General features: G+C 40.7%; 1 protein-coding gene across 3 annotated transcripts in view; it reads left to right on the top strand.

Annotated features, from left to right (window-relative positions):
* Nucleotides 1-26620, top strand: part of LOC117694309 (sex comb on midleg-like protein 2) — a 143565-nt gene that overhangs the window by 20697 nt on the left and 96248 nt on the right. For all 3 annotated transcript variants that reach the window (XM_076918325.1, XM_076918323.1, XM_076918324.1), the window contains exons 3-5: nucleotides 3278-3355; nucleotides 18350-18427; nucleotides 23791-23869. In XM_076918325.1, coding sequence (XP_076774440.1) covers nucleotides 23867-23869 — 3 coding nt within the window. In that variant the 5' untranslated portion in view covers nucleotides 3278-3355; nucleotides 18350-18427; nucleotides 23791-23866. The remainder of the gene's footprint in view (nucleotides 1-3277; nucleotides 3356-18349; nucleotides 18428-23790; nucleotides 23870-26620) is intronic.

Genomic DNA, 26620 nt, shown 5'->3' with positions numbered 1-26620 from the left:
CAGTGGGTTTCCTTAGGTAGGTGTTTAATTCATTCACTTAAGCAGTTTCCTTCATCAGCCTTTCCAAAGTTTTTGGGTATAAGTGCGAATCCTGGGGCTGGTGCAAGGTATCTTCTTTTTAAAGTGTGTTCCTATTGTATATACAAATACACATGCATGCAGAACTTTCAGCTTGCTTTATATGAGAATTTACAGGAGAGTAGACTATTTCCTTCCACCATGTGAGTTTGGGATTGGAACTTAGTCTTTTACCCAAGCTTACTATCTTCTGCAGCAACTTGCTCTTGCTTAAGCTAGCTTTTTTATTTTTCTTAGAGTGGCCTACAATTATCTATCTTCTTGCATCCAGTCCTCAGTCCAGGTGGTATAAGTCTGCCACAAATTGTAAGCCTTGCACTGTATTTATGCTTTTCAGATATGGAGTACCCAGCCTGTATTTGCTTGTAGAGGTATGGATGGATGGATGGATGGATGGATGGATGGATGGATGGATGGATGTGGATGGATGGTTGGTTTGATGCATTGATATTAATCATGTTAGTTTCTTTGTTCCTCTGTTCATTCCTTAGTTAGATCCTTTGTTCTGTGTGGCCAGAACTCATGGATGTCCACTTTCTTTTCACTGGCTGCTACCTCCCAAGTGCTGGTTGATGTTGGGGAACAGTGGTTATATTTTCTTCTGATTTTGTACGGTCCATGCCTTTCTGTTTTTTTTTTTTTTTCTTTCCTAGTATCTTTCCTGCCTTCCTATTCTTTGTCCCATCCTGTCCTTTTTTGACCATTGTCTTGTTCCATACCTGTGTTTTTTGACCTGTGCTGTCTCCTCTTCTGCTCCATTCCTAACTCCATCTTTCTCCCTCTTTCTCCACATCCTCAGCCTATTTCTCTACTTAATGGCTATGTCTTTGTCCCCATTTCCTTTCTCTCTTCCCTACTTTGAGTGCCTGTCCTTTGTTCCTTCTGCCTTTATGCTTTCCTCCCATTGTTGTATTTTTATTTTCCCATTTAAAACACTCTAAATCACTGTCCCATGTACAAGACAGTTTTTCTTTATCTCCACTTTCCAGCTTCCTAACCCACTTTGTCCTTCCAACCTCAATTAGTTTTCTCCTATTATCTCATTTCTTGTTGTTGTTTTGGTGTTTCTGGCGGTGATGTTAATGGTAGTGCTGGTGTTGTTGGTACTGGTGGTTGTGGTGGTGGTGGAGGTTGCAACTGTGATGGTAGATGTTGACCTTGTCACCATTCACATCAAAGTTACTTGTTTCTTGAGAAAGGGTCTGTTTATTACCAGGGTTGCCTGGAACTCAGAGATGGCCCTATTTCTGCTCCAGGAATATTGGGATTGAATCTAGCTCAGTCATCAGGGCCAGATGTGCAAATTCAAAGCTTTTCCATATCTTCCATTGGCTATCTTTTCCCCGTTCCCTGTTGTGCATCCTTTTTATTTCTTCTGGAACTTACTCCTCTTTCAAACACTTTTTCTTCTTTTGTGTGTCTCCTCCACCGGACCCTTTTACCTTCACTTTTTACCCTTTCTCAACCTTTCCCCACACGTTTCCACATTCCTACAATGCTCCAGGCCTATCCCCCCTTCTCCTTTTATTTTTGTTTTTCCTTTTTCTTTTTTTTTTTTTTTTTTTTTTTTTTTTTCAACACAGGGTTTCTCTGTGTAGCCCTGGCTGTCCTGGACCTCACTTTGTAGACAGGGCTGGACTTGAACTCAGAAATCCACCTGCCCACCTGCCTCTGCCTCTCAAGTGCTGGGATTAAAGGCATTCCTGCAGCACCACTGCCCGGCCTATTCCCCCTTCTTGTACTAGGCCGATCTCATGCCTTACCATAGTTTTATCACGTTCCCACCCACTTCCTCTCTATGACCCATTTGCAAATACAGGACCGTTTTTTTTTTTTTTTACTCTTCTTCTCCACAATTATCTGTTTTTCTGTTGTAGCATCTTCCCCTTCCCAGCTCTTTGCCCTTGTTAAATCTTTCTCTTGTGCCTACTTTGCAAGTAGAGTGTAATAGAACACTCACCAGAGAAGTGATAAGGAAATGTCCTCCTGTTTAGTCTATGTTAAAAGGTAGTTAGTTGTGTGCTTTTCAGCTAACCATTGGTTATCAATCATAAGTAAGTTCCTCTGGTACCTCTGTGAACCAAAAGTCTGGTCTGTGTTGGTGTTTTTTAAGTATACAATGTCATGGATGTCTCTGTACTTGGCAACCACAGGATCCACATCTTATGATCAGTTAGCTGTGTAAGTTTTAATTGGAAAGTTACTCATGTCAATAAAAGTGGAGATCCTTTTTATTATACTGAAAGCTCCTATCATATCTCCTAGAAAAAATTGTGGCCTGGTAAGATATCGGGAAGACCATGCATACTCATATGTTTAGGGTAATTGTGGAAAATTTGCTAATAGATGAAGGGAATATTTGAGCTAGCTGAATTTAGAAGTGCATCTAGAGGGTGGGGGCCTTCATAGCTATTCATGGTCCTTACAAATAGATCCCTTCATTTGTCCGTGATGGCAGGTCCCAGTAGGTTTTTTAGGTAGGACTTAAATTCTTGAGCTTAGCAGTCCTCCTTCATCAGCCATCTATATTTCTGGCACTATAATGGAATACTTGGTTTTTTGAAAACCCCAGTTTTAAAGTTTCCTCTCAATTTATACTGAATGGAGGAAAGAGAGCTTCAGTTGTTTCTCCATGCCTCAAGTTGCATTCACTCCATCCATCCATCCATCCATCCATCCATATAGATGTATATATCTACATTTGTAGATGCATACATAGTTATATCTAGAGATGCATGTTCTGTTTTCATAGTACTGGAGAGATAGACACCCCCCGGCCTTTTTCTCTTTCAGTTTTCTCCCTAGAGTCTTCTTGCTTGGCTCATGAGTGGGGGTATTACAGGACCAACATGCCTTGATGAACATTTCTGTTTTATTTTCCTGTCCTTGCAGCCTATATTTGGGCTTGATCTGTATGGGTGTTCTTTGAGGCACAGATGTATGGAAACAAGCTTAGTTGCTAATCTAAAACCAGGTATCATTATGGATCCTTGCTCGGTAGACTTCCATCTGACTTCATTTCTTTGTGTGACAGCTTTGCCTGAAACTGTCCCATTTTTCCTTTCAAGAAAAAAATGCATATAGGCTGCTGAATTTCATAATAAATTTTTGTAGCATCAGCTGTGAGCTTGTGTAAGCAACTGTGATCCCATACATTCCTGTCTTCTCTAACTTCTTTTCCCCTTGTCATCTCTCTCAGGAACCTGCCAGTAGGGAAGGACATGGTGGTCTTGGACAACTCATTCCTGAACAGAGTCCTCTGAGTACAGGAAGAATGGTAATTATGGCCCTAATATGTTGGATCATAAAAGAAGCCTTGCCAGACAGACACAGTGTTGCTTAATAGAGACAACTGGGTTTCATATTGACGAGTCTGTGTCGTGAGAATTAGACACACACTTGTTCAGACCCAAAGTATGACTATGATTTATTTTTGTTCCAGGAAGATACCCCAACCAAACAATCGAGCAAGAGCAAACAAATAAAAATAAAACAGGGAAAAAAGGGACTGAGGACAAGGACAGTTCTTGGGTTACTTTGCTGATGAGTCAGAGGACAAGGAAAATGATCTCTTTCTGTTTATCATTCTACTTTTATTTTTAATGGTATGGTCCTTAAGTCACTTAAAATGTGTCTTACTTTGGTAGCATGGACCTTGTTTTAGCAAAGGAAATATTTCTCCATAGATTGGGGATTCGGGGAATGCTCCAGACAGGCCTAGCTATCCCTTAACACCTTGTTTGTTAATCCAGGATATTCCCAGGACTTTACCTCAGCAAAATCATGATTCTTCTCCATGTTCTCATTTTTAACTTTGGAGCTCCTTGTCAGTCTTCTAGGCAGGCTGTATAATTGTTCTATCCCTAGATGGTTTTGGAAGATGTGATGTGCTCTCCTGAAACTCGGAAGAACCTGGAGTCCATTCCAGTGTCAGCAACCCCAGATCATGCCCTTTTATCCTTTTGGTTGTGGTGTCTTTTAAGGGAAGAGAGATTGTTCTTTCAGATAATTGCATGCATTCACATTTAGGGAGTGTTATCCTGTATAGAATTGTCCCTATTTGGTCTCCTGTCTGTAATTTGTTTACAATGACAGTATTTGAATCATACCATCCATAGAATGCATGTCTTCTTGGATTATAAAATTCCTTGTGTGAGGCTTTTGATGATTGCACAGGTTTGTTATTTTGACTCTTACCTGCTTTCTGGGTATAGGCTTTGTAGGGTAAAAGGCACAGGTAACCATTCCTCAGAGCAGCATTCAGGAGTGACTGCTGCCCTCCCTTCTGTATAGCACATGCTGAACATGCCTTGTAAAGCCAGTACTGATTTTTCTAAAGAGGAACGTGAGAAAGTTATTGTTGAAGAGTAGTTTTGTCATCTCTATTCAGTTTTGCTGATCTCTGAGCACTTTGCAAGTAGGTGTTAGTAGCATTATTCTCTGATTCCATGACAATTGCATACAATTTCAGCCTAGTTTTCACCATCTTCACAACTTCACCGACTTTCTTGTTCCCATCCTTCCAATGAAACTCTTCCTATAAAGTTACCCTTAGGCAGTAATGCATCTTTTCTTCTTTTCTAAGTGTCCCACTGAGCTTATTTGTGGTTGACTGCATGTGTACTGGTAAGGGATTATCTGCTGGCCCATGCACAGCTTCTCAGTAACCACACCACATAAGAAGAGAAAAACCTCCCAAGGAGCCACCAAATTGCTACAGCTTTTAGGGAATGGTAGTGCCTCCTGAAGAAACTGCCCAGTCTTTGCTGGTATAGTCAGGGGTACAGTCCAGTTTGGGGTACTTGCTTAAGTCACCCCGCTGCTGTGAGTCGATAATGTCATTGCCATGCTGTATTCTTAAAACACCTTTTCTCTATATTTCTCTCCATGTACCTATCTGGAGCCTACTTTTTAGCTCACTCCTAGATTCAAGGTGTGTTCTGGTCTTTCTGTGGTAAATAAGGGTTGACATGGATGTGTCATGCAGACTGGAGGCATCCTTTTTTAAAAATTCTTTTTAAAATTTTTATTGGATATTTTATTTACATTTCAGATGCCATCCCTTTTCCCCACCCACACCAGAAAACCCCTATCACATGCCCCCTTTTTCTTTCTGCATTTATACACTTTTTAAAAATGTTAATCAAAGGCTTTATAAGTTTGGTAATGCTCGATCAGAAGTGTAACCACATACCCAGCCGAGATATATCAACTATCTTTGATTGGTGGAGACACGTGAAAAACTGCTTTTATATCCCTCTCTCTCTTTTCTCTCATCACCTAGCTTCTCCTCTCCTTCTTCCCCTCCTCTCCTTGCTCCTTCTCTTCCTCTCAGTACCCCTCCCACCTTAGCTCCTCCTACATATCACCCTTCCTGTTAAAATAAAACTTTTCTCTCAAAATACAATTAGAGCATAATTATGCCAATTTGTACCAGTGAGGTACAAGATAGTCCTAATACCCAGTCCATCATTTTGTTGACTAACCAGACCCTCTGTCATCTCTCCTAACTAAAACACTTAGTTCTGAACCTGGCTTTTTTCCTTAGCTTTAGAATGAATATCAGCTGAAAACCATCCACTCAAATCTTTTCTCTCAAAGTAAATAGCCAGGATTGGCTATGAGATTATAAGTTTTCATCCCAGTCAGAAATCCAGAATGACTGAGTTAACTGAAATTATGGGAAGCCCAAAGTATAGCTTCTAAAACTTAGCCAATTTATAGAGACTGCTGAACACCTGGACAGTCCCTATACTACAAACTCTTGGAGCATCTGATCTTCAACCTTCTGGCTCAGGATCATCTGACAGACCTTAGTGCTACAGAATTATGAAGGGCTGATTACTCTGTCTAGGCAGATATAAGCAGTCGACTATTCTGCAAGTGTGTCCTTTTCTGGACAGTAATTTGTCTGTAGATGGAAAGAGGCAATTCTTGCCTAGTGGCTGTCTCACCACAACTGGAGCAACTCCAAAGATGCTCAATTTCTTCTTAGAATCCAATACAGGAAGCTGTCAGGAGCAAACAGGTCTCTAATCAAAATGAACATTAATACAGAAATGTTTGTCACGTCAATTCTGGGGACTTCTGATGTTTTGAAAAACATCTATCCATGTAAGGTGATCTGGACTCTTGTCTGTTAACTCCTCTCAGCTATTTCTAAATAAAATATAGAAAACACCCTAACAATAAACTCCAAGCCATGAATTTGCTATAGTGCCTTAGCTTACAGGCTAACCATCTCAAATTAGTTGAAAAAGTTAAAGAAGGACTGGGTCCTAGGCCTTGTATTCCTAAATGTGTTATACAGGCACAATGCCTATGAGAGTATCAATACTCATCTGACTTTTATGTGAATAAGAAGCTTGTACCATAGAAAATCTTAAATTTGAAATCAAAGTAAATTTTGTACCACTTAAAGAAATTATAACTTCATCTTGATAATAATTATACAGATTTCTGCCAATAGGTTATGGCTATGCAATAAATCCTAGCTAATCCTCCCTATTCCCACAAAACCACTACTTTTTCCTAGAAAGACAGCCCAATATTAACCACCTTAATCCCCAAGCCCAGGGAATAGGGGTGCTGACTCTTCATTATCTTTTTCAAGCTGATTATGGGCGTTGAGATGTTAGAAGAGGGGTTGGGGCAAGAGTAAATTGATAAGCCTCTGACACTGTGTCTTGACTGCATTTAGTTGGAATTCCCGGACCTCCGAGGTTAGAGCAGGTCTGTTCAGCTTGCTTGATGAGTAGATACACCAAGGCTGTGTATTCTGCAATATACTATTCTCAAGACAAATTTTAGTATCAAGATAATTTTTTTAGAGGGGTGAGATTTTATTAAAGATCTTGGTTCTAACAGCTTGTCTTTTTCCCCCTATTTTTGGATATAATATTTATATTTAAAATTTTATCCCCTTACCCCATTCCCCCCCCCAGCCAGGAACCCCTTATCCCATCCACCCTTCTCCTGCTTCTATGAGGGTGTGCCCCCACATACTCCCCACTCACACCTCCCCACCCTCAGATTCCCCCCGACGCAGTGTTGAGCTTAATGGGACCAAAGATCTCCTATCCCACCAATGCCCAACAAGGTCATCCTCCCCTACATATACAGATGGAGTCATTGGTCCCTCCCTATGTGCTTCTAGGCTGGTGGTTTAGCCCCTGGGGAGCTCTGGTTGGTTGGTATTGTTGCTCTCCTCATGGGGCCACCAACCCTTTTGGCTTCTTCAGTCTTTTCTACAACTTCTCCATTAGGAACCCTTGATCAGATTAATGGTTAGCTGTGAGTATCTGCCTCTGTGTATATGAGATTCTGGGGGACCTCTAAGGAGACAGCCATATCAGGCTGCTGTCAGCATGTACTTTCTGTCATCCATATCAGCATCTATTTTTGGTGACTGCACATGGGATGAATACCCAGGTGGAATGGTTTCCATACAACCTGTCCTTCAGTTTCTGTCCCACACTTTGTCTCCATATTTGCTCCCTTGGGTGTTTAGTTACTCCTTCTAAGAAAGACCTAGGAATCCACAGTTGTTCTTCCTTCTTCATGAGCTTCATGTGGTCTGGTAGTTGAATCTTTGTTGTTTCAAACTTTTGGGCTACTCTCGGCTTATCAGTGAGTAAATGCCATGTGTGTTCTTTTGTGATTGGGTTACCTCACTCAGGATGATATTTTCTAGTTCCATCCATTTACCTAAGAATTTCTCGAATTCATTCTTTTTAATAGCTGAGTAATATTCCATTGTGTAAATGTACCACATTTTTTGTATTCATTCCTCTGTTGAAGGGCATCTGGGTTCTTTCCAGCTTTTGGCTATTATAAATAAGGCTGCTGTGAACACAGTGGAGCATATGTCTTTGTTATATGTTGGAGCATTTTCTGGGTATATGCCCAGGCGTGGTATAGCTGGGTCCTCAGGTAGTGCTATGTCCAATTTTCTGAGGAACCGCCAGACTGACTTCCAGAGTGGTTGTACCAGCTTGCAACCCCACCAACAATGAAGGAGTGTTCCTCTTTCTTCACATCCTCGCCAGCATCTACTATCACCTGAATTTTTGATCTTAGCCATTCTGACTGGTGTCAGGTGGTATCTCAGTGTTGTTTTGATTTGCATTTCCCTGATGACTAAGGCTGTTGAGCATTTCTTAAGGTGCTTCTCGACCGTTTGTGTTTCCTCAGTTGAGAATTCTTTGTTTAGCTCTGTACCCCATTTTTAATGGGGTTATTTTGTTGTTTGGGGTCTAATTTCTTGAGTTCTTTGTATATATTCGATATTAGCCCTCTATCAGATGTAGGATTGGTAATGATCTTTTCCTAATCTGTTGGTTGCCTTTTTGTCTTGTTGACAGTGTCCTTTGCCTTACAGAAGCTTTGCAATTTGATCAGGTCCCATTTGTCGATTCTTGATCTTAGAGCATAAGCCATTGGTGTTCTGTTCAGGAACTTTTCCCCTGTGCCTAGGTATTCGAGGGTCTTCCCCAACTCCTCTTCTATTAGTTTCAGTGTATCTGGCTTTATGTGAAGGTCCTTTATCCACTTGGAGTTGAGCTTTGTACAAGGGGATAAGAATGGATCAATTTGCATTCTTCTACATGTTGACCTCCAGTTGAGCCAGCACCACTTGTTGAAAATGCTGTCCTTTTTCCACTGGATGGTTTTAGCTTTCTTGTCCAAGATCAAGTGACCATAGGTGTGTGGGTTCATTTCTGTGTCTTCAATTCTATTCCATTGATCTTCCTGTCTGTCTCTGTACCAATACCATGCAGTTTTTAATCACTACTGCTGTGTAGTACAGTTTCAGGTCATGGATTGTGATGCCCCCAGAAGTTCTTTTACTGCTGAGAATAGTTCTTGCTATCCTAGGTTTTTTGTTATTCCAAATGCATTTGTAAATTTCTCTTTCTATCTGTATGAAGAATTGATTTGGAATTTTGATGGGGATTGCATTGAATCTGTAGATTGCTTTTGGCCGGATGGCCATTTTTACTAAGTTAATCCTGCCAATCCAGGAGCATGGGAGATCTTTCCATCTTCTGAGATCTTCTTCTATTTCTTTCTTCAGAGACTTGATGTTCTTGTCATACAGATCTTTCACTTGTTTGGTTAGATTCACTCCAAGATATTTTATTTTATTTGTGGCTATTGTGAAGGGTGTCATTTCCCTAATTTCTTTCTCAGCCTGTTTATCCTTTGAATAGAGGAAGGCTACTGATTTGTTTGAGTTGATTTTATTTCCAGCCACATTGCTAAATTTGTTTATCAGGTTTAGGAGTTCTCTGGTGGAAGTTTTAGGGTCACTTAAGTATACTATCATATCATCTGCAAATAGTGAAATTTTGACTTCTTCCATTCCTATCTGTATCCCTTTGACTTCCTTTTGTTGTCTAATTACTCTAGCTAGGACTTCCAGTACTATATTGAATAGGTAAGGTGAGAGTGGGCAGCCTTGTCTAGTCCCTGATCTTAGTGGGAATGCTTCAAGTTTCTCTCCATTTAGTTTGATGTTGGCTACTGGCTTGCTGTATATTGCTTTTACTATGTTTAGGTATGGGCCTTGAATTCCTGATCTTTCCAAGACTTTTAACATGAAGGGATGTTGAATTTCATCAAATGCTTTCCCAGCATCTAGTGAGATGACCATGTGGTTTTTTTCTTTGAGTTTATTTATGTAGTGGATTACATTGATGGATTTCCAAATATTGAACCATCCCTGCATTCCTGGGATAAAGCCTACTTGATCTTGATGGATAATTGTTTTGATGTGTTGTTGGATTCGGTTTGCGAGAATTTTATTGAGTATTTTTGCATCAATATTCATAAGAGAGATTGGTCTGTAGTTCTCTTTCTTTGTTGGGTCTTTCTGTGGTTTAGGTATGAGTATAATGGTAGCTTCATAGAATGAATTGGTAGTGTTCCTTCTGTTTCTATTCGATGGAATAGCTTGAAGAGGATTGGTATTAGGTCTTCCTTGAAGGTCTGAACGAATTCTGCACTGAAACCATCTGGCACCGGACATTTTTTGGTGGGAAGATTTTTAATGACTGTGTCTATTTCTTTAGGAGTTATGCGACTGTTTAGATGGTTTATCTGCTCCTCATTTAACTTTGGTACCTGGTATCTATCTAGAAAATTGTCCATTTCATCCAGATTTTCCAATTTTCTTGAGTATAGGCCTTTGTGGTAGGATCTGATGATTTTTTTTTTAATTTCCTCTGTTTCTGTTGTTATGTCTCCCTTTTCAGTTCTGATTTTATTAATTTGAATACTGTCTCTGCGCCCTTTGGTTAGTCTGCCTAAGGGTTTGTCTATCTTGTTCATTTTCTCAAAGAACCAGCCCCTGGTTTTGTTGATATTTTGTATAGTTCTTTTAGTTTCAGCTTGTTTGAATTCAGCCCTGAGTTTGTTATTTCCTGCTGTCTACTCCTCTTGGGTATATTAGCTTCTTTTTGTTCTAAGGCTTTCAGGTGTGCTGTCATTTTATTAATGTACGTTCATTCCATTTTCTTTTTGTGGGCACTTAGAGCTATGATTTTTCCTCTTAGTACTGCTTTCAACGACTCCCACAAATTTTGATATGATGTGTCCTCATTTTCATTTAAATCTAAAAAGTCTTTAATTTCTTTCTTTATTTCTTCCTTGACCAAGTTATCATTGAGTAGAGCATTGTTCAGTTTCCAAGTGTATGTGGGCTTTCTGTTGTTTTTGTCCATGTCAAAGACGAGTCTTAGACCATGGTGTTCTGATACGGTACTAGGGATTATTTCAATCTTTTTGTATTTGTTGAGGCCTGTTTTGTGACCAATTATATGGTCTATTTTGGAGAAGGTACCATGAGGTACTGAGAAGAAGGTATATTCTTTTGTTTTAGGATGAAATATTCTATAGATGTCCGTTAAGTCCAATTGGTTCATAACTTCTGTTAGTTTCATTGTGTCTCGGTTTAGTTTCTGTTTCCGTGATCTGTCCATAGCTGATAGTGGGGTGTTGAAATCTCCCACTATTATTGTATAGGGTGTAATGTATGCTTTAAGGTTTAGTAAAGTTTCTTTTATGTATGTGGGTGCCCTTGCATTTGGGGCATAGATGTTTAGAATTGTGAGTTCCTCTTGGTACATTTTTCCTTTGATGAATATGAAGTGTCCTTCTTTATCTTTTTTGATTAGTTCTGGTTGAAAAATGATTTTATTTGATATTAGAATTGCTACTCCCGCTTGTTTCTTGGGACCATTTGCTTGGAAGATTGTTTTCCAAAATTACTCTGAGGTAGTGTCTGTCTTTTTCACAAAGGTGCATTTCCTGAATGCAGCAAAATGTTGGGTCCTGCTTACATATCCAGTCTGATAGTCTATGTTTTTTTACTGGAGAATTGAGTCCATTGATATTAAGAGATATTAAGGAAAAATGAGTGTTGATTCCTGTTATTTTTGTTATTGGCAGTGGAGATATGTTTGTGTAGCTACCTTCTTTTATGGTTTTTGGAAGACTACTTTCTTGCTTTTTCTAGGTTGTAGTTTCCCTCCTTGTGTTGGAGTTTTCCATCCATTATCCTTTGAAGTGCTGGATTTGTGTTGAGATACTGTGTCAATTTGGATTTGTCATGGAATATTTTGGTTTCTCCATCAATAATGATTGAGAGTTTTGCTGGGTATAGTAGTCTGGGCTGGCATTTGTGTTCTCTTAGGGTCTTTATGATATCGGTCCAGGATCTTCTGGCTTTTATGGTCTCTGGTGAGAAGTCTGGTGTAATTCTTATAGGTCTGCCTTTATATGTTACTTTGCCTTTTTCCCTTATTGCTTTTAGTATTTTTCTTTGTTTTGTACATTTGATGTTTTGACTATTATGTGGCGGGAAGTATTTCTTTTCTAGTCTAAACTATTTGGAGTTCTGTAGGCTTCTTGTATATTTATGGACATCTCTTCCTTTAGGTTAGGGAAGATTCCTCTATAATTTTGTTGAGGATATTTACTGGTCCTTTAAGTTGGGAGTCTTCCCCCTCATCTATTCCTATTATCCTTAGGTTTGGCCTTCTCATTGTGTCTTGGATTTCTTGTATATTTTGGGTTAGTAGCTTTCTGTATTTTGCATTTTCTTTGACAGTTGTGTCAATGTTTTCCATGGTATCTTCTGCACATGAGATTCTCTCTTCCATCTCTTGTATTCTGTTGGTTATACTTGTGTCTATGACTGCTGATCTTTTTTTTTTTTAGGTTTTCTATCTCCAGGGTAGTCTCCCTTTGTGATTTCTTTATTGTTTCTACTTCCATTTTTAGATCCTGCATGGTTTTGTTTAATTCCTTCTCCCGTTTGGTTGTGTTTTCTTGCAATTCCTTAAGGGATGTTTGTGTTTCCTCTTTAAGGGTTTCTATCTGTCTACCAGTGTTCTCCTTACGTTCTTTGAATAATATTTATGTCTATCTTAAAGTCCTCTATCATCGTCATGAGAAGTGATTTTAATTCTGAATCCTGCTTTTCTGGTGTGGTGGGGTGTTCAGGGCTTGGTATGATGGGGGAACTGGGTTCTGATGATGCCATGTAACTTTGGTTTCTGTTGCTTATGTTCTTGCGCCTGCCTTTTGCCATCTGGTTAAATCTAGTGCTACCTGTACTTCTGTCTCTGATTGAAGCCTGCCTTTCCAGTTATCTAGCTTGTGTCTGATCTCCTCAGGGTCCAGATGGCTCTATGATCTTTTCCAGCTGCACTGAGTACAGTTTTACCTCTAGGATGCCTCAGGATATGGTGCCTCCAAGTAGCCGTCCAGCTAGGTGTCTGCTGTTCTGGGTGCAGTGTCTCCTCTAGAATATCTCAGGATATGTTGTCTGACGCTCTGAGTTCAGTTGTTCCTCTGTGGCTCTGGGTTGAGTGGACCTTCCCAGTATGTCTCAGGTGGAATCCGGAAACAAGGGGGGTTGGGTATCTGCTGTAATCTGAGCACTCACAGCACCCAGCTATGGGCTCAAGGCAGTGTGTGGATCTTCCTACCTAGGCTGGCTGTGGGATCCGTGGAGCCTCCAGGATGTCTTGGGCAGAATCCGGGGTCCACACAACAGTAGACCAGGCAGAGGTCTGCCAGTTCGCTGTTTCTTGGGATAGGGTCTGTATGTTACCAGGGTGTCTGGAACTCAGAGATGGCCCTATTTTGCTTCACGATTATTAGGAGGGAATCTTGGTCAGTCATCAAGGCCAGATGTGTAATTTCAAAGCATTCCATTTCTCCCTTTGACAGTCCTATCCCTGTTGTCCACCCTTTTCCTGTCTTCTGGAATTTACTGCTCTTCCAAAACCTCTCTTCCTTTTGTATGTCATCACAACCAGACTCTGTTTCTTTCAAGTTTACCCTTTCTCAAACCTTCCCCACACACTTCCACATTCCCACATGCAACCATTACTCCAAGCCTATTCCCTCTTCTTTCTTTGGGCTTATCTCTAGCCTTTATCAAGCTCCCACCCCCTTTCTCTCTGTGACACACTTATATATAAAAACCTGATTTTTTTCTCTGCCTCTCCCAAATGATCAGTTTTTCTGTTCCAGCATCTTGCCTTTCCAGCCCTTTCCGTTGCTAAATCTTTCCCTGGTGCCCACTTTGTAAGTAGAGTGTTTGTAATCGAACACTCACCAGAGAAGTAATAAGGAAATGTCTTCCTGTTTAGTTAATGTTAAAAGGTAGTTAGTTCTGTGCTTTTCAACTAACCCTTGGTTATCAATCATGGGTAAGTTTCTCCAATACCTTGTGAACCAAAAGTCTGGTCTGTGTTGGTGTTTTTAAGTGTACGATGTCATGGATATGTCTGTACTTGGCAACCTGGAGCTGACTTCCTGCAAATCTGCATCTGGGTTCCTTTCCTTGGGCGGCAGGCTCCTTTTAAGACCCGCCTATAGGGGGCGGTAGAGGAGGTAGCTCACTTCCAGTTCCCAGAAATCCCTGTTGTGTGATTGGCAGCTTGGGCCGTTGGGCCAGAGGCTGTGGCGCCGAGGCGCTGAGGCCTTAACAGGGCTTTCGCGCCTGGCTTGTGGACATTCTCCGAGTTGAGGGTCTCCTCCTTCGATTCCAAGTGTGGGGTTCGGCCCAGTGGATCCCTCTGCTCACCATGGCAGTGAGTAGAATGTTTCTAGGGATTCGGCCCGCACCTCCATGTCTCCTCAGGCGTTTCGTCCTCTCACTTCAGTGTTGCCCTTTGAGGGCCCCTGGAACTTTCTAGTTCCTTGACTTCTCCCTCAACCCAGGGGATGTGGTGGTGGGGCGCTTTCCTAAGTCAGGTTTGTCATGTATTTGAGATGTTTATGACCGTCCTTCCCAGTCGGAGTACGTTTTCAGTGTTGTTGCTGCTTGTTGGGAGTGTGGGGAGCGGTTTCCTTCCCAGGTTTCTCTCTCTCCATGGTCCTTTCCTGCTTCCTCTCTCTCCTACAGCGTCTTCACACCTTTTAGCTCTTCCCTCCACTCTGCCTCCTTCAGAGCTCTGCCCCTCCCGCCCAGGTCTTTCTCTCTCTCTCTCCCCTTCTGTCCTTTTCCCTGAGGCTCCTGGTGGAAGGTGAAGCTTATCTGCTTCCTCCCTGCCCCATCCTTGCTCTCCTACCATCCCCTTGTCCCCCCACTCTCTTGCCTCTGATCCATCCTCAGTCTCTCTATTTTCTTCTGTCTTTTCAACCTCATTTCCTCAATCCTTTAGGTTTTCCCCTGTGTGTTTTCCAGTGCTCCTCCACTTCTCTTTCTCAATTTCCTAACTTATTTCCTTTCTAACTTCTCCATTTTTCCACATTTGTCCCTATTCTTAAGGCCACCACGTTTTTAAGGGTTTATTCTTTTTAAGTAAAAGAGGTATATTAGGGAGTGTATCCCAATTGTAATTGATGATCTTTTGTGTTTATAGTTCTCAGTTTCCACTAACATTTATATGTAAATGCTTCTCTTGATCTATGTACTTAAGTTCAGCTCCTGATTATGCTATATTTTATGAATTTTTAATTAATTATATCCTTTAGCAATTGTTGGTGGTATTATGCTCACCTTTAATAATGTTCAATGTGCTGTTTTAGTTTTAGATATCCAATCTCTCTGTCTGTCTGTCTGTCTGTCTGTCTGTCTTTCTGTCTGCTTCTCTGTCTCTTTGTGTGTGTGTGTGTGTGTGTGTGTGTGTGTGTGTGTATGTGTGTGTGTCTGTCTTTCTTTCTGTGTTTGTCTCTCTGCATCTTATTTGGCCTGAGTGCCTAAGTGTTTGAGTGCTTGCATGTCTGTCTGTTTTGTACGTAGGAGACATACACAGAGGTTTATGCAGTGAGTTGGAGAGGCAGAGAGACCAGGAAAAAAAGATTCACAAAGAGTGAGTGCCAGAGATATAGAAACAGGAATAATTAGACAGAAAGATTTGTGTAGAGTATTTTTTCTTCATATTTCCTCTATTAATGTGTGTCTCTGGGGCTGCAAGCCCCTGTGCTTTAGACAGGCATAGAAATTTACAAACAGGGCTTTCTGAAGTTGGTTCTTTCAATCTACCCTGTACATTTTAGGATAGTACATGTTTGCTGTGTTTGGCACCAAGCCCGTTTTTGTGTTGTCCCCTTGATTTTTCTGTGTATTTGTAGTTTTCTTTTGAGCACATAGATATACCTGCATTTTTTTCAGAGTAGGTGTCCTGCTTTTATATTGTTGTTTTGAATCAAGTCTTGTAAATGTCTGTGTCCATTCTTCAAATTCTTTTGTAGCTAAAACAGGTTGTGACATTGTCTTAATCGTTTCCTTGGCTGGAGTGATCATCTCTGTGCTCTCACCATAGCCTCTAGAACACTGTGATTTCATAATGTGTGACAGTGCCCACTCTGGACACGTGTACCCCCATCTCAGGAAGTAAAATTTTGAGATTAGCATCTGTGATGAGCTGTCCTGAGCTCCTGATCCAACTGCTGACTCCTTTGTAGTGCATGGATTACAGGTGTGTGCCTTCCTTTGTAGTGTTAGAGTTGCAGACGTGGGCAATCATGGCCCTGAAGTATATATATTCTCCTTACAAATGTGTTCCTTGCTGTTATCCACCCTCTTGTCTGTAAATCCAGTGAGGAGTATCACTTATTATGTTTTATTCAGTTTTTTAAGACATTCCTCATTTATATTTTGGCGTTCCATAAGTGTTATAGTTATAATAGCCTTAAATGCACTTTCACCAAAATGGTATTGGGTATATGTGTGTATATAGTTACTGAGCCTCCAAGGACTCTTTGACAACTCAGTAGTATCCTGTTTTGGTTTCTTTCCTGTAGGAACCTTGAGTGCACTTGCCTTTTGGGATTCAAAAAATTACTCTTATTAGTCTTCAATATCTTGGTGGCATTTGTCAGTATATGTGAATTTTGATTGTCTATGGATGATGGAGTTATGGTTCCCACTGATGCATAGTAAGACTGGTTTGGGATGCTTCAAGTTAATGAGACTAAGGAAGTGAGACCATGGAAACAATATTATTCCAACCAAAAGACCTCCTGCCTGTGGAAACCTCCAGTAGAAGGTATATTAGTCAGGGTATCCTGGTTTCTAGACAATCTGTAAACTTGTAAGTGTCTTAGGAATTTAGTGGCTTTTCCAGTCTCTGTCTGATAAACTGGATGGATGTGTGAATCAGTTGTGCTAGTTACCAGAAGATAGGAATTGTACAGCTTAGTGGCTTCATCATGTGGTCCATGCACATCCTGTGTGTGGAGAGCTCCTCAGATGAGGCTCATCTGTGCTTATTTTGGAGCAACCATTTGTTTACCTGGCCTGTGTCTCCTCCTTGTTTTTCATGTCTCTGACAGTCACACCACTTTTGAGTGCTTTTTCTACTCTTCATTTATTTGTACTGTTTGGATGTTCTGAATTTGACAGAGAGTTGGCTCATTAGTTTCCTGCAGGTCTTTCTTCCTCAGCATCTGTTCCCATGCACGTTATGTTGCAGTGATCCTTCTTATTATACTCAAAGATTTCATCACATTTCCATGAAAATCTAGGGATTTGTATTAAATAGGGAGGACCATGCATACTCATATGTTTTTGGGTAACTCTGGAAAACCTGTTAGGAGATCAACGGAATATTGATGCTAGCTGAATTTAAGATGAGGAGTGGCTGCAGAATGTGGGATCATTCATAGTCATCATGGGCTTTAAAGAATAGATTTCTTCATGGGTCTGTGATAGCGGGTCTCAGTCGGTTTCCCAGGTAGGTGTTTAATTCCTGGGCTTAAGCAGTCTCCTTCATCAGCCTTCCACATTTCTGGGACTACAAGGAATACTGGTGATTTTGAAAGCCCTTGTTTTAAAGTGTCTTCCTAATTTATATGAAATGGATTAAAGAGAGCTTTAGTTGGTTTTCTAAGCCCCAGGTTATATTCAGAGCCATTTCCTTTTAGTCCTGTGGAAAATTCTACTACAAAGATGTTTTTGAGATAGTGTCAGTTAGTGCATCCATTTTATACAGTTGCATCCCATAACCATCCTGGGAAATTGAAATTGCCTCTTTCTCTTGTCTGTCTGTCTGTCTGTCTGTCTGTGTGACCATATATGTAGGAACTGATATATTTGTTTATATGTTTCTGTAACTATCTCTGTTTCTTCATCTACCTGTCATCTATCTATAATTCTGTCAATTTTTCTATGTATGTATCTTTGTCTCTACATAACTACACATCATATACACACCCACACACATACACACAAATTGACTCACCCACACATCCATCCATAATTACATCCATCCTTATTTCAATCCATATTTTCATCCATATAGTTGTATACACTTACACACATGCTTACATACCTAGATACATCCACAGATGCATGTACTGTTTTCATGGTACTGTGTATCTCCACAGTGCCATGCCCTTTTTTTTCTCTCACTTTTGTCCTTAGGCTCTCCTTGCTGAGCTCATGAATTCCATGGATTACAGGGTTAACACACCTTGGTGAATATTCCTGTTTTATTTCCCTGTCTTTTCAGCCTGTTATTGGGCTTGAGCTGTCTTGGACTCTCTTTATGGCACAGATACATGGAGAGTAAGCTTAGTTGCTAGTCTAAAACCAGGTACAGTTATAAATTCTTGCTTGGTAGACTTCTGCCTGACTTCAATCTTTTTGTGATAGCTTTGGCTGAAACTGTCCCATTTTACCTTTCAAGAAAACTGTATACAGGATGCTGAACTTCCTAATAAATGTTGTACATTAACAGTAAGCACCCCAGACCCCAAACTTTCCTGTCTTCTCTAACTACTTCTCCCTTTGTCATCTGTCTCTCAGGAACCTGCCACTGGAGTACAACCTCCTGGTTTTGGACTACTGGTTGCTGGACAGGGACCTCCCAGTACAGAAGGAAGGGTAATTATACACTGGAGCCTAAGAGAAATTATGCCAGACAAACACAGTGTTGCCTAATAGGATCAACTGGGTTTCATCTTGATGGGTCTGTGTTGTGAGAGTTAAATACATGATTGCTTAGACCCAATATATGACTTATGTTTAAGTTGTGCTCTAGGATGTCCCTTAAAACCAACAATCAAAAAAAAAATGGGCCAAAAGGGAGTGAGGATGATGAGAAGGGGCTTCAGTTCTTCAGTTACTTTGCTCATGAATCAGAGGACAAGGAAAACAGTTTTTTCACAGTTTACCTTTTTAGTTTTATTTTTGATGGTTTGGTCCTCAGATCACTGAAAATTTCTCTTACCTACTTAGCATAATCCTGGTTTTAGAAAAGGAACTGAGGTATTTCTTCATACATCAGGGTATCAGGAAATATTCCAGATAGGTCTAGCTACCCCTTAACAACTTGTCTATAATCCCGGGTACACCAGGACTGTACCTGAGTGAAAGTTTGATTCTTCTCCATCCTTTTCCCTTTTTAACATTGGATGTCCCACTCGCCAGTCTTCTAGGCAGACAATATAATTGTTCTGTCCCTAGAAGGTTTCAGAAGATGTGATGTGCTCTCCTCAATCTCTGAAGAGGCTGGAGTCCATTCCAGTGACACCAGCTTCAGTTCATGCCTTTCTTCTGTTTTCTTTGTGGTGTCTTTTAAGGAAAGGTAGAGTGCTGTCTGTTTCAGACAGTTCCATTCATTCATATACAGGGAGTGTTAGCCTGTACAGAATTATCCTTACTTGTTCTCGTGCCTGTAATTTGTTCATATTGACAGCATTTGAACCCTTAAGAATGCATGTGTTTTTGAATTAGAAAATTCCTGTTGTGAGGATTTTGATAGTTTTATGGGTCTCTTATTTTGACACGTACCTGCTCTGCTGTCCAAGTATAGACCTCTGAGCATGAAAAGCTCAGGTAACCATTCCTCAGAGCAGCATTCAGGAATGACTGCTGCCCCCTCCATTACAGCACAGACTGAAAATTCCTTCTAAAGCCAGTACTGATTTTCCCACCAAGGAACATGTAAAAGTTATTGTTGAACTGTAGTCTTTTTAATCTCGTAGCAGTGTCATATCATTCAGATTTGCTAAGGTATTAACTGTTTGTATGTAAGTGTTGGTGGTGTTATTCTATAGTTCTGTGACAGTTCCACATATGTATAGCCTAGGTTTTGGTTCTTCTCACAGTTACACACACTTTCTCCTTCTCCTCTTACCACTGAAACCCTTCATATGAGTTTACCCTTAGGCAGTGATTCATTTTTTCATTGATTTCTAAGTGTCCCACCAAGTTTATTTAAGGTTCCTTGCATGAGTGCTGTGGGGTGGGGGTTTCCTGCTGACCCATGGGCATCTTCTCAGTAACCACACCAGGGGAGAAGAGGACAGCCTTCCTGGGGAGCCACAAAATTGCCACAGATGTTAGGAACGGGGTAGTGCCTCCTGAAGAACACCTTCCCAGTCCTTGATTGTATATTCAGGGGTGCAGTCTAATTTGAGGTTCTTGCTTAAGTCACTGAGCTGCTGAGTTGATAGATGTTATTGTCATGCTGTTTTTGTAAAACATTGTTTCCCTGTATTTCTCTCCTTGTACCTGTCCTGTGTGTACACTCCAGCTCACTCCCACATTTAAGATGTTATCTGGTCTTTCTGTGGTGATTAAGGGGTGACATGGATGTATCATGTAGTATAGAGCCACCCAAACTTAACTCCTAATCACGCTATTTGCCCTCTCAGGATTACGTTGCATATAATGTCACCTGCTGCAACAATTGCCTATTCTTGACAGAGGCTCAGTAGTGCCAGTAAGCATGGAGTATTCAGCAGGGTTGGAGATATAGGTAGGATGCTGATTTGAGTTCCTGGAAGTTTCTGTAATGTAAGGTCCTGACTATAGACACAAAATTTGCTTTTTTGCAATTTCAAAGCCTACCTCACCCCTGCAGACACACTTCTTCCCACCAGGCCAGACCTCTTATTAGTTTCAAAAGGTGCCATTCAGTGGTGACAAAATATTGAAATATATGAGGGTTTGGGGACAATTATCATTCAAACCCCATATTCTTTCAAACTTTTTTAGAGTAACATTTTGTGTGTCCAGGGTTTTGTGGGTATAGGTGCGAGTGTGCTTTGGCTGGTGCATGAGGTATCTTCTTTATGTAATTGTGTGTGGTATTGTAAATACAACATACACATGCATGCAGAACTCTTCAAACCTGCTATCTTTATATGAGAATTTACAGGAGAGTAGACTATTTCCTTCCACCATGTGAGTTTGGGATTTGAACTTAGTCTTTTTACCCAGCTTACTATCTTCTGCAGCAACTTGCTCTTGCTTAAGCTAGCTTTTTTTATTTTTCTTAGAGTGGCCTACAATTATCTATCTTCTTGCATCCAGTTCCTCAGTCCAGGTGGTATAAGTCTGCCACAACATTGTAAGCCTTGCACTGTATTTATGCTTTTCAGATATGGAGTACCCAGCCTGTATTTGCTTGTAGAGGTATGGATGGATGGATGGATGGATGGATGGATGGATGGATGGATGGGTGGATGGATGGTTGGTTTGATGCATTGATATTAATCATGTTAGTTTCTTTGTTCCTCTGTTCATTCCTTAGTTAGATCCTTTGTTCTGTGTGGCCAGAACTCATGGATGTCCACTTTCTTTTCACTGGCTGCTACCTCCCAAGTGCTGGTTGATGTTGGGGAACAGTGGTTATATTTTCTTCTGATTTTGTACGGTCCATGCCTTTCTGTTTTTTTTTTTTTTTCTTTCCTAGTATCTTTCCTGCCTTCCTATTCTTTGTCCCCATCCTGTCCTTTTTTGACCATTGTCTTGTTCCATACCTGTGTTTTTTGACCTGTGCTGTCTCCTCTTCTGCTCCATTCCTAACTCCATCTTTCTCCCTCTTTCTCCACATCCTCAGCCTATTTCTCTACTTAATGGCTATGTCTTTGTCCCCATTTCCTTCTCTCTTCCCTACTTTGAGTGCCTGTCCTTTGTTCCTTCTGCCTTATGCTTTCCTCCCATTGTTGTATTTTATTTTCCCATTTAAAACACTCTAAATCACTGTCCCATGTACAAGACAGTTTTTCTTTATCTCCACTTTCCAGCTTCCTAACCCACTTTGTCCTTCCAACCTCAATTAGTTTTCTCCTATTATCTCATTTCTTGTTGTTGTTTTGGTGTTTCTGGCGGTGATGTTAATGGTAGTGCTGGTGTTGTTGGTACTGGTGGTTGTGGTGGTGGTGGAGGTTGCAAACTGTGATGGTAGATGTTGACCTTGTCACCATTCACATCAAAGTTACTTGTTTCTTGAGAAAGGGTCTGTTTATTACCAGGGTTGCCTGGAACTCAGAGATGGCCCTATTTCTGCTCCAGGAATATTGGGATTGAATCTAGCTCAGTCATCAGGGCCAGATGTGCAAATTCAAAGCTTTTCCATATCTTCCATTGGCTATCTTTTCCCCGTTCCCTGTTGTGCATCCTTTTTATTTCTTCTGGAACTTACTCCTCTTTCAAACACTTTTTCTTCTTTTGTGTGTCTCCTCCACCGGACCCTTTTACCTTCACTTTTTACCCTTTCTCAACCTTTCCCACACGTTTCCACATTCCTACAATGCTCCAGGCCTATCCCCCCTTCTCCTTTTATTTTTGTTTTTCCTTTTTCTTTTTTTGTTTTTTTTTTTTTTTTTTTCAACACAGGGTTTCTCTGTGTAGCCCTGGCTGTCCTGGACCTCACTTTGTAGACAGGGCTGGACTTGAACTCAGAAATCCACCTGCCCACCTGCCTCTGCCTCTCAAGTGCTGGGATTAAAGGCATTCCTGCAGCACCACTGCCCGGCCTATTCCCCCTTCTTGTACTAGGCCGATCTCATGCCTTACCATAGTTTTATCACGTTCCCACCCACTTCCTCTCTATGACCCATTTGCAAATACAGGACCGTTTTTTTTTTTTACTCTTCTTCTCCACAATTATCTGTTTTTCTGTTGTAGCATCTTCCCCTTCCCAGCTCTTTGCCCTTGTTAAATCTTTTCTCTTGTGCCTACTTTGCAAGTAGAGTGTAATAGAACACTCACCAGAGAAGTGATAAGGAAATGTCCTCCTGTTTAGTCTATGTTAAAAGGTAGTTAGTTGTGTGCTTTTCAGCTAACCATTGGTTATCAATCATAAGTAAGTTCCTCTGGTACCTCTGTGAACCAAAAGTCTGGTCTGTGTTGGTGTTTTTTAAGTATACAATGTCATGGATGTCTCTGTACTTGGCAACCACAGGATCCACATCTTATGATCAGTTAGCTGTGTAAGTTTTTAATTGGAAAGTTACTCATGTCAATAAAAGTGGAGATCCTTTTTATTATACTGAAAGCTCCTATCATATCTCCTAGAAAAAATTGTGGCCTGGTAAGATATCGGGAAGACCATGCATACTCATATGTTTAGGGTAATTGTGGAAAATTTGCTAATAGATGAAGGGAATATTTGAGCTAGCTGAATTTAGAAGTGCATCTAGAGGGTGGGGGCCTTCATAGCTATTCATGGTCCTTACAAATAGATCCCTTCATTTGTCCGTGATGGCAGGTCCCAGTAGGTTTTTTAGGTAGGACTTAAATTCTTGAGCTTAGCAGTCCTCCTTCATCAGCCATCTATATTTCTGGCACTATAATGGAATACTTGGTTTTTTGAAACCCCAGTTTTAAAGTTTCCTCTCAATTTATACTGAATGGAGGAAAGAGAGCTTCAGTTGTTTCTCCATGCCTCAAGTTGCATTCACTCCATCCATCCATCCATCCATCCATCCATCCATATAGATGTATATATCTACATTTGTAGATGCATACATAGTTATATCTAGAGATGCATGTTCTGTTTTCATAGTACTGGAGAGATAGACACCCCCCGGCCTTTTTCTCTTTCAGTTTTCTCCCTAGAGTCTTCTTGCTTGGCTCATGAGTGGGGTATTACAGGACCAACATGCCTTGATGAACATTTCTGTTTTATTTTCCTGTCCTTGCAGCCTATATTTGGGCTTGATCTGTATGGGTGTTCTTTGAGGCACAGATGTATGGAAACAAGCTTAGTTGCTAATCTAAAACCAGGTATCATTATGGATCCTTGCTCGGTAGACTTCCATCTGACTTCATTTCTTTGTGTGACAAGCTTTGCCTGAAACTGTCCCATTTTTCCTTTCAAGAAAAAAAATGCATATAGGCTGCTGAATTTCATAATAAATTTTTGTAGCATCAGCTGTGAGCTTGTGTAAGCAACTGTGATCCCATACATTCCTGTCTTCTCTAACTTCTTTTCCCCTTGTCATCTCTCTCAGGAACCTGCCAGTAGGGAAAGGACATGGTGGTCTTGGACAACTCATTCCTGAACAGAGTCCTCTGAGTACAGGAAGAATGGTAATTATGGCCCTAATATGTTGGATCATAAAGAAGCCTTGCCAGACAGACACAGTGTTGCTTAATAGAGACAACTGGGTTTCATATTGACGAGTCTGTGTCGTGAGAATTAGACACACACTTGTTCAGACCCAAAGTATGACTATGATTTATTTTTGTTCCAGGAAGATACCCCAACCAAACAATCGAGCAAGAGCAAACAAATAAAAATAAAACAGGGAAAAAAGGGACTGAGGACAAGGACAGTTCTTGGGTTACTTTGCTGATGAGTCAGAGGACAAGGAAAATGATCTCTTTCTGTTTATCATTCTACTTTTATTTTTAATGGTATGGTCCTTAAGTCACTTAAAATGTGTCTTACTTTGGTAGCATGGACCTTGTTTTAGCAAAGGAAATATTTCTCCATAGATTGGGGATTCGGGGAATGCTCCAGACAGGCCTAGCTATCCCTTAACACCTTGTTTGTTAATCCAGGATATTCCCAGGACTTTACCTCAGCAAAATCATGATTCTTCTCCATGTTCTCATTTTTAACTTTGGAGCTCCTTGTCAGTCTTCTAGGCAGGCTGTATAATTGTTCTATCCCTAGATGGTTTTGGAAGATGTGATGTGCTCTCCTGAAACTCGGAAGAACTGGAGTCCATTCCAGTGTCAGCAACCCCAGATCATGCCCTTTTATCCTTTTTGGTTGTGGTGTCTTTTAAGGGAAGAGAGATTGTTCTTTCAGATAATTGCATGCATTCACATTTAGGAGTGTTATCCTGTATAGAATTGTCCCTATTTGGTCTCCTGTCTGTAATTTGTTTACAATGACAGTATTTGAATCATACCATCCATAGAATGCATGTCTTCTTGGATTATAAAATTCCTTGTGTGAGGCTTTTGATGATTGCACAGGTTTGTTATTTTGACTCTTACCTGCTTTCTGGGTATAGGCTTTGTAGGGTAAAAGGCACAGGTAACCATTCCTCAGAGCAGCATTCAGGAGTGACTGCTGCCCTCCCTTCTGTATAGCACATGCTGAACATGCCTTGTAAAGCCAGTACTGATTTTTCTAAAGAGGAACGTGAGAAAGTTATTGTTGAAGAGTAGTTTTGTCATCTCTATTCAGTTTTGCTGATCTCTGAGCACTTTGCAAGTAGGTGTTAGTAGCATTATCTCTGATTCCATGACAATTGCATACAATTTCAGCCTAGTTTTCACCATCTTCACAACTTCACCGACTTTCTTGTTCCCATCCTTCCAATGAAAACTCTTCCTATAAAGTTACCCTTAGGCAGTAATGCATCTTTTCTTCTTTTCTAAGTGTCCACTGAGCTTATTTGTGGTTGACTGCATGTGTACTGGTAAGGGATTATCTGCTGGCCCATGCACAGCTTCTCAGTAACCACACCACATAAGAAGAGAAAAACCTCCCAAGGAGCCACCAAATTGCTACAGCTTTTAGGGAATGGTAGTGCCTCCTGAAGAAACTGCCCAGTCTTTGCTGGTATAGTCAGGGTACAGTCCAGTTTGGGGTACTTGCTTAAGTCACCCCGCTGCTGTGAGTCGATAATGTCATTGCCATGCTGTATTCTTAAAACACCTTTTCTCTATATTTCTCTCCATGTACCTATCTGGAGCCTACTTTTTAGCTCACTCCTAGATTCAAGGTGTGTTCTGGTCTTTCTGTGGTAAATAAGGGTTGACATGGATGTGTCATGCAGACTGGAGGCATCCTTTTTTAAAATTCTTTTTAAAATTTTTATTGGATATTTTATTTACATTTCAGATGCCATCCCTTTTCCCCACCCACACCAGAAAACCCCTATCACATGCCCCTTTTTCTTTCTGCATTTATACACTTTTTAAAAATGTTAATCAAAGGCTTTATAAGTTTGGTAATGCTCGATCAGAAGTGTAACCACATACCCAGCCGAGATATATCAACTATCTTTGATTGGTGGAGACACGTGAAAAACTGCTTTTATATCCCTCTCTCTCTTTTTCTCTCATCACCTAGCTTCTCCTCTCCTTCTTCCCCTCCTCTCCTTGCTCCTTCTCTTCCTCTCAGTACCCCTCCCACCTTAGCTCCTCCTACATATCACCCTTCCTGTTAAAATAAAACTTTTCTCTCAAAATACAATTAGAGCATAATTATGCCAATTTGTACCAGTGAGGTACAAGATAGTCCTAATACCCAGTCCATCATTTTGTTGACTAACCAGACCCTCTGTCATCTCTCCTAACTAAAACACTTAGTTCTGAACCTGGCTTTTTTCCTTAGCTTTAGAATGAATATCAGCTGAAAACCATCCACTCAAATCTTTTCTCTCAAAGTAAATAGCCAGGATTGGCTATGAGATTATAAGTTTTCATCCCAGTCAGAAATCCAGAATGACTGAGTTAACTGAAATTATGGGAAGCCCAAAGTATAGCTTCTAAAACTTAGCCAATTTATAGAGACTGCTGAACACCTGGACAGTCCCTATACTACAAACTCTTGGAGCATCTGATCTTCAACCTTCTGGCTCAGGATCATCTGACAGACCTTAGTGCTACAGAATTATGAAGGGCTGATTACTCTGTCTAGGCAGATATAAGCAGTCGACTATTCTGCAAGTGTGTCCTTTTCTGGACAGTAATTTGTCTGTAGATGGAAAGAGGCAATTCTTGCCTAGTGGCTGTCTCACCACAACTGGAGCAACTCCAAAGATGCTCAATTTCTTCTTAGAATCCAATACAGGAAGCTGTCAGGAGCAAACAGGTCTC

Source organism: Arvicanthis niloticus, chromosome X (assembly GCF_011762505.2).
Source record: "Arvicanthis niloticus isolate mArvNil1 chromosome X, mArvNil1.pat.X, whole genome shotgun sequence".
In the NCBI taxonomy this organism is placed as follows: domain Eukaryota; kingdom Metazoa; phylum Chordata; class Mammalia; order Rodentia; family Muridae; genus Arvicanthis; species Arvicanthis niloticus.
This window is presented reverse-complemented; position numbering and strand designations above follow the sequence as displayed.